This window comes from Dipodomys ordii, unplaced genomic scaffold (assembly GCF_000151885.1).
Source record: "Dipodomys ordii isolate 6190 unplaced genomic scaffold, Dord_2.0 Scaffold188, whole genome shotgun sequence".
Lineage (NCBI taxonomy): Eukaryota > Metazoa > Chordata > Mammalia > Rodentia > Heteromyidae > Dipodomys > Dipodomys ordii.
This window is the reverse complement of record NW_012267404.1, coordinates 2,625,361-2,634,225: the sequence shown is the minus strand read 5'-3', so window position 1 is coordinate 2,634,225 and position 8,865 is coordinate 2,625,361. Positions and strand designations below refer to the sequence as shown.

Sequence of the window (8,865 nt, the reverse complement as noted above, 5' to 3'; positions counted from 1 at the left end):
AATGTAATAAATTTACCAATATAATAAATTTACCAATGATTAATAATTTCCTTATCTACTATGCCATTAAACTCAGAAAAATTTTAATTTTACTCTTATTTTCATTGATTATAAAAATTATACATAGTGTTACACAAGTTATGGATTTAGGACATGTAAGATTTTAAATTTCAAACTGGAATTAATAAATTTCATTTCACAGAGGAGGAATTTATCTAGAAAAAAAGCAAAGTCTTGTGACACAGTATGCTATTTAAAAACTCAGAATTCATTACTTTTTATTCTTACCAATGAAATTAAACCTCATTTATATTTTTGGACTTATTCCCAAAGTCAAGACTTCAGTCCAATAAAGTGCAAAAAGAACTTTCATTCTATCAAATAGTTTGTTTAATACTAAATTATGAGATAAACAATGTTACACTAAAAAGGCTAAAATTCTTCTTCTTCTTCCCTTCAAAAACAAATAGAATACTGTGAGAAAACACCTTAAACAAACAAAAACAATCTCCCACCAATACTTCCAAGTTCCCAGATAACTCAAATTTTCCCCAACCTGTGAATAAAGATAAAAGAAATTCAGTGACAAATAATTTACAACCAAAGTTACTTATTCTTGTTCTACAGTGTCTTCAAACAACCAAACTTACTTATTCTTGTTCTACAATGTCTTCAAATAATCAGAAATGTAGAGAATTTCTACTCTGTAGCATTATTGAGATTAGAGTAGTATATTTAATAATCTTCTCTTGACCTCAAATGTGTCTTTGTTGTAATTGTTGAAAAAGGAAGATGCAAAATGATTTGAAATATCTCTGAAGCTATTAAATTTTTTATTATTGCACTCAATTATAAACTCCAAATTGTGGAATATGAAATACCTACTTAAGATTTTTACTCTAAAAAATGGCTCTCCCTACAAAATAATTTTTAAATTAATACTGTCAATAAATTACTTATTTCATTTACTTTAGACATGGAATTTCAAATGAGCACTTTTCCGCCTCTTGATTCTTTTAGATTTCCCATTTCTTCCAGCTCTTTACACAGGAAACAGACAACTTTTACCCCCAAAATACTTTTTGTATCAGTCGCTAGAGGACTAACTTTTCAGGGCAGGGCTGCAGTTCTTGTCTCCTTCTTTAATATCCTTCATTACAGAAGCAAAGACCTGGAAATTAAGTAAACTTAAGATTAATTCTCAAAACCTAGAAGAAATTTAAGAAACCCAGAAGAGATTTAAATAACTATAGCTCATAAACATGAAAAAGCTGCAGTGTACGTAATTCTGTTCTATGAAAGATTATCATTTTGCAGCTGGGAATGTAGCTTAGTGGTAGAGTGCTTGCCTAGCATGCATGAAGCCCTGGGTTTGATTCCTCAGTACCACATAAACAGAAAGAGCTGGAAGTGGCACTGTGGCTCAAGTGATAGATTACAAGCCTTGAGCAAAAGTAGCTCAGGAATAGTGCCTCCTGCCAAAAAAAAAAAGGAAAGATGATCATTTCTTAAATAGAATATAATAAATTCCTTTAAATAAATTTATCAACTTTAATATTCTGATGTTACTGCTTGATATCAGAACAATTTCTGGATCAGTATTCTAACATTTCATTTTTATATCCAATAAAAATATGACTATAATAAGCTACTTATCTGTATCATTGATAGAGCGTGATATTGCTTTTATGTAATTTAATTGGACTGCCAGTATGTTTGCTTCCTATAACAAGACTTCATTGTCTAAAAAGCTAGAATTATATATTACATGTCTTTAATGTAAATCCTCGTTACATAGCAAGTTTGTTTTATGTGTGTATGTTGTAGTTGTTGTTGTTTTTGAGCTGATACTGGGGCTTGAACTCAGGGCCTCCCATTCAGTTTTTTTCTCTGCTTACAGGTGGTGCTCTGCCACTTGAGCCATGCCTCCAATTCCAGATTTTTGCTGGTTAACTAGAGATGAGTCTTGAAGATTTATCTGCCTGGGGTAGCTCCAAAATTCCATCCTTTGATCTCAGCCTCCTGAGAAGCTATGTGTGAGCCACCAGAGAGTGCCCAGGCCAGAAATTACTTTTAATTTAAACAATAACATATGAAAAATATCTATTATACAAAATGTCAGATGATTATTTTAACACATTTATTAGAATTTTAAACAAAAGGAAGAAAGAAAAAAAAGACACTCTACCTGAGTCCATTTTTTGGTGCTATTCTGCATCTGAATGGCTGCAATACAGCTGAACAGCTTCTCAGATGTGATATCTTCTGGCAATTTTGTTAAAAACTGTGCTATATGAATAAAATCCATCTGTAGGAGAATATCTTCATATAACCGGAGGATTCCTAATCCAGTCCTAAATAAAAACTCCTCCCCATCTCTGCAAAATACATCCCAGACTCGACAAGCCAGATCAAGTGGTAGAGATTTGCTATATAGTGTGAAGATCCTAAAATTAGAGAGAAAAACAGTCACTGAAACATTTCATTCTTTGATTCATTAAATCTCTCTGGAAAAAAAAAGGATACTATTTAATTAGGGATAAAAAATTAATTAAGGCCAGGGACAAGTGGCTCATGCCAGTAATCCTAGCTACTCAGGAGGCTGAGATCTGAGGATTCAGTTTAAAGCCTGCGCAGGCAAGACAGTTTATGAGACTTATCTTCAATAAAAACTACCCCAAAAAAACAAAAGTGGAGCTCTGGCTCAAGTGGTAGGAGTAGCCTTGAGCAAGAGACACTTAAGGATAGCACCTAGGCTTTGAGTTCAAGCCCAGGCCTGGCATTGAAGAAACAAATGTTTCTCCCCTCAAATTTGAATAATAGAACACTAAGTATTAATAACAATGTAAATTTACAACCCAAGAAAATGTATGGGTTCAGAAACTAGAATGCCTAAGTTTGAATCCTGAATATGTCATTTGGTTATATGACCTTGAACAAGTCTCAGTATGCCTCAGTGTCTTCATTAGTAAACTAAAAATAATAACATATCTATCTTAGGACAGTTTTGAAAATTAAAGGAGTAAATAAATATAAAGTGTTTAGAATAGGGTCAAGCAAGACACGGGGGTAAAGCTCAGTCCTGCAAGAAAAATCCCCCCCCTCAAAAATGTATGAAAATAAAGGCAAAAGCAATTATAAAACATCATATTTGATCATTATTATTTTATAATTTTTTCCTCTTTTTGGTAGTATGAAGATTTGAACTCAGGGTCTCATGATTGCTAGGCCTGAGCTATACCAATTGAACCAGGCCTCTAATACTCAATTTCAACATTTTATAGTAAAAAACTTAATATTAGCCAGGTGCTGGTGGCTCACACCTGTAATCCTAGTTACTCAGAGGGCTGGGCTCAGATCTGAGGATCACAGTTTAAAGCCAGCCAGGTCAGGAAAATCCAGAAGTGGGGGGGTGATTCAAGTGGTAGAGCACCAGCTTTTACCTAACATACTAAAGGAGAATGGTTTGGTCTGAGTTCACGCCCCAGTACCAGCACACAGGAGAAAATTAATATTAGGCCTGGATGCAGTTCCGTTTTAGCACCTGTCTAGAACGAAGGAAATATAAAAATAAACAACAACAACAAAAAAAACTCTTAGTATCCTGTACATAAACTTACTAGTTTTGACTATTAGAATCTAAAGTTTAAAATTGTATCTATTTTTGACAGCCTGTCTTAAGATCAACTGAGTCATCTTTTTAGCAAAACTTACCTACCATTTTATAATGCACTACATACCAAGAAAACCCTCCAAGTAAGAACAGAAAGTCTTTAATTAAAAAAAAAAGAAAAAAAACACAAAACAGTAGAACTGTAAGCAAGCTGAATAAAGTCTTGAAAAATATCTCTTACTGAAGAAGCACTATCATTGTCCTTGTGTGCTAATAAAGGAATAACAACTGAGAACTTAATATGTGCTAGGTATTGAATGTGAGAATTCACTCTCAATACAACTCAAGATGCAGATCTAACTATTCTTTTTTATATTTAAGAAACTGGGTTAAGGGAATAGGATAGGGGTGGGAAAGATGGAAGGGTAACTCTGATCAAGATACACTGTACACATAAATGAATATGCTAAATTGAACCTCTCTTGTACAACTATTTGAAGATAATTTTTTAAAATACAAAATAAAAATAAACTAGGAGGCACATACTTATACTTCTTGCTACTAGGGAGACAAATCAGGAGGATCACCAGTTGAGGCTTTTGAGAACTAGGTGTGATGTTGCATTCCTATAATAGGGACATAAGAAGGATTATGATGTGAGGCCAGACTAGGCAAAAAGCTTAAGTCCCTATCTCAAAAATAACTAAAGGAAGAAAAAAGGGGTAGGGAGGAGAAGGGGAAGGAAACTAGCGCATAACTCAAGTGAAAGTGCCCTGAGTACTAGGGGAAAAAAATCTGCATCAGTCTGATTTCAACCTAGTTCATCCTCTTAATCAAACACATCCCCATAAATATGTAAGTTTCTCTATTCATAAAAGAAAGTTCTTTTATATGTATGATCCAGTGAATGATATCTACTACAGCTATACTTTCTTTTTTCATTATTACTTATGAATGTTATGACTTACCAGTCTATTAAGTATATGTCTGGTGTAAGACTGTAAGATTTGAAATGAAGAAATAGTTTGGAGAGGTTTTCTTCAAAGAATACTTCAAATGTTGCAAAATATTTCAGCATCTATAGATAGAAAATCAGTAAAATTATAAAAGAAGGGATGGGAAAATTATATAAGAATATTCTAGAAATACAGAACTAAAACTTTATTAATAGAAAAGTCTTGTTTGTTTGCACTCTTTCTGAGTATTATCACCAAGTATTCCTCACATTAATTCAATGAATATTTTTTTATTGTGAGAATACCGTACAGAGGAGTTACAATTACATGGGCAAGATAACGAGTACATTTCTTATCAAGCATTGTTGCCTCCTCTTTGTTTTCTCTTCCCATCCCTTCCCATACTTCCCCCTTTCCCCCTCAATGAATATTTTATATTAGTCAGATTGTCCTAAGTCTTGAAATCATTTGAGTTTTTACTCTAAAAGGAAGTAAAAAATACAGAAACATATTAAAAGAAAAGACAATCCATTCCAAATGTCCATACCATGGTGTGATCAACACGGAAAAAGGCCAGTTGGCATGGCTTGTTGAGGAGATTTGCAAATGCAATGAAGGCATCTGCCTCTTCTAAATTGAGAATGAGTACTGCTGCAATGAAGGACATCCCTTGGACCTTCCAAAGAAAAAACAAATAAATTTAAAAGTGGTAATTCTTAATTGTACTCCAGAAAAATTACAAAGTGACATTACAAAGTAGAATATACCAAGATTTTTTTTCTTCTTAGCAAAGGTAAATAGAGAACTCATATAACAGTTACGAATCTCCCTCCATTTATATTTCTTGTTCATATGATATAATGAAATTATTTTTAAAAACAGGAAAAAGCTTGAGATACTAGTTTTTATTCTAAGTCTGAACTTTTTCAAAATATAGTACAGAATCATAAAATTTAATGAAAATCAGGTGATTAATTATCCCAACATAACTGTTTGAGTAGAAAAATGGGTAACGAAGAATAAGTGATGTGCTGCTGAAATTCCAAGAGATAAGAGGTAGTAGGGGTTGAGACAACCAGAATCCTAACAAAACCAGGAAAAGGAAGTGGAGTAAAAAGCATTCCAAGATGGAAAAGAAGTATAGACACAGAAATGGGAACATCAGGAACAACATAATTAGAATAGAAGATTTATAATGGGAACAATAGAAGACATTTGGCAAAAGTAAAATGTATTTGTATTACGAAAGGCCTTGAATAAAAGAATGTCATACAAACGTTTCCTTGTGAGATATCAGTAGCAATTGTACTTCAATTTAAAAAACAAAAAAGTACTTCTTTTTAACATCTGTGTAACTGAGTTAAATTAAGAGACTATTAAGTATAATTGCAATGATGTGTCTTCTTCCCACCTACATAATTTGAAGTGTTTCTTAGAATAACCATCTCTACTTTCTCAGTTCTTTCTCCCACCCCTTCTTTTTTAGATAGGACCTTGCTATGTAGCCCAGGCTGGCCTCAACTTTGTGATCCTCCTGCCTCATCCTCCTGAATGCTGCAATTACAGGAGTGTGCCACTACAACTAGCTCTTTTTTACTAAAAAATACTTCACTATGGATGTCCACTCCATTACTATTACTGTATTATGTTGACAGTTTTCTTGCCAGCATGACCAATGGTATTTACTGTAAAATCCAGAGGTGGTTTCCTACCCTGAGAACAATGCTACCTTTAATATTCAACATTCCATTCAGTACTTCTTTGCTGTACTCCTACTTCTCTGGCTTCTTCTGGCTACTGTTTGCAGATTAATAATTGCTTATTTAACTTTTTTTTTTTGTCCAAGTCTGGACCTAGGCACTGTCCCTCAGCTCAAGGCTAGTGCTCTTTCACTTGAGCCACAATGCCACTTTCGGCTTTTTCTGCTTATGTGGTGCTGAGGAATCCAACCCAGGGCCTCATGCATGCAAGGTATGCACTCTACCACTGAGCCATCTTCTCAGTCTTATTTAACTTTTTTTTTTTTTTTTTTGGTTGTGGGGCTTGAACTCTGGCCCTGGGCACTGTCCCTCAGCGCTTCAGCTCAAGGTGAGTACACTACCACTTGAGCCACAGCGCCATTTCCCGTTTTCTGAGTGGTTTATTGGAGCTAAGAGTCTCACAGACTTTTCCTGCCTGGACTGGCTTTGAACCACGATCCTCAGATCTCAGCCTCCTGAGTAGCTAGGATTACATGCGTGAACAACTGGCGCCCGGCTTATTTAACTTTTTATAATAAAAATTCCATGAGCAAAGACACGATAATAAGCAGAATAATTGGCCATCCACGAATGCCCATATCCTAATCTCCATAACTTGCGAAATGTATTTTGCATCCTTTTGTGTCTGTCTGACTGTACTGAGGTTTGAACTGAGGACCTCATGCCCTTCCTCAGAATTTTCTTCCGCTTACTTCTGAAACGCTACCTCTCCTCCAGTTCTGGCTTTTTACTGGCTAATTAGAGATAAGAGTCACCAGAATTTGTCAGACAAGCTGGCTTCAAATCATGATTCTCAGATCTCAGCCCCGAGAGTAGCTGGATTATAGGTATGAACTACTGACACCCTGCTCAGATCAAACTTGAGATGGGATAATTATGTTGGATCAGTTGGCACTAAGTAATCATCCCAAAGGACCTTCTAAGTGAAAAGAGGAAGCAAGAGATTCAAAGAAAGGTTTGAAATGCTACTTTCCAAAGGAGCCAAAGAAAGCAGCCTCTAGAAGGAAGAAAAGGCAAGGAAATGAAGTCTGCCATGAAGCCTACAGAAGAAACACAGCCCTCTCAATACCTTGTCTTGAACTTAGTAAAATCAGTTTCAGATATTTGACCTGCAAACTGTCAAAATTTGTGCTGTTGGAAGCCATTAACTTTGTGGTTTTATAGTAATATAGAGACCAGAATATGTTTGTTCACGATTGTATTCTTAGTATTACAATATTTGCTGAATGGATATAAGGAGCCATTATCAACCATCTGTAATACAACAGTAGAAAACAAATAGAAGGGATTAAAGCTATAATTAAACCTAAGGCCTTATTAGTTAAAATACTGTGCATACAATTGAAACAGAAAATGCTGCCAATTAAGTATGCTTTATCACTTACAATGTTTATTTTATGCATATGCTAAGGCTATTTAAAACATATACATCATATATCACTTTTGTGCATACATGAAAGGGAAATAAGAAAAAGAAATTTCCATGGCTTTTTCAGAGTTCATTTCTAAATATTCATCCACTTATGGTATAATACATTGAAAAGGATATATCATTTATGATAGTATGTCTGTCAAAAATGTCTAACTTGAATTTACCCATGAGAAAATTTTAATTCTATTGCATAATTTTAAGGAAATGTAAAATCTCCAGTGCTAAAACTTGAATTCTCTGTAAGAATTAAATTTATGAAGAATTTAATTATAAACCTAAACACATGAGATATACTATGTTTTACTATTCTTTTGCAGAATATCTAAACAAGATAGTGTACAGTAATCTCACCTTATTCACCAATTTATTACATGTAGTTGATACAGCTCAGTTGATTTGGAGAAGCTCTCAATCAGTCCCAGGTTATTGTTAGTTGTTTTTAAATCATTGTGTGATCTGCTTAGTATTTCCTACCCATAATTTTGTAAAATTATGCATCTCAAAAAAGAAATTGAACCCAAAAGGCAAAGTGAAAGAATTTTAGATTTGTTCTAAGGCAGCATGTCTTAGCAGAAGTTGGGTAGTGTTAAGAGGAAAATTAATCAAGCATGGGAAGGACAGTGGTGGTCTCTTTAGAACCAAATACCCATGGATGTACTGCAAACTATTCACGTAAGGACTACATGGCCACCTTTGAAAACAGGACAACCTGCCACACTCCAAACATAACTATCCCCCTGTACCATGCCATACTTTTTAATATGACATGATGTACTTGATGGTTGTTACTGTTTCTCCCTAAACTGGAAGTATCAAGAATCACACTTATTGTTCACTGAAGTAAATCAAATGCCAAGAACAATGTCTGACATAAGGTAGCAGTAATAAGCATATAAAAATTTGTTTGCATATACAAACAAACATGCAACAGAATAAAGTTGTGCCAAACAACTATTTTAGAGAAGTCTCTAAGAGTCTTCTAAGATAAATGTAAGAAGATGAGGGTTTTGGGCTGGGAAGGTGGCTCAGTGGTAGAGTGCTTGCCTTGCATGCATGAGGCCCTGGGTTCGATTCCTCAGCACCACATAAGCAGAAAAAGCCAGA

At 34.5% G+C, this 8,865-nt stretch overlaps 1 protein-coding gene across 1 annotated transcript in view; it reads right to left on the bottom strand.

Annotated features, from left to right (window-relative positions):
• Positions 1–810: 810 nt before the first annotated feature.
• The window catches only part of Tbc1d12 (TBC1 domain family, member 12), a 51,950-nt gene continuing 43,895 nt past the window's right edge, over positions 811–8,865 (bottom strand). Inside the window, exons 11-14 of the mRNA XM_013034325.1 lie at positions 5,117–5,245; positions 4,582–4,691; positions 2,189–2,447; positions 811–1,171 (exon numbers count right to left, since the gene is read on the bottom strand). Coding sequence (XP_012889779.1) covers positions 1,103–1,171; positions 2,189–2,447; positions 4,582–4,691; positions 5,117–5,245 — 567 coding nt within the window. The 3' untranslated portion in view covers positions 811–1,102. The remainder of the gene's footprint in view (positions 1,172–2,188; positions 2,448–4,581; positions 4,692–5,116; positions 5,246–8,865) is intronic.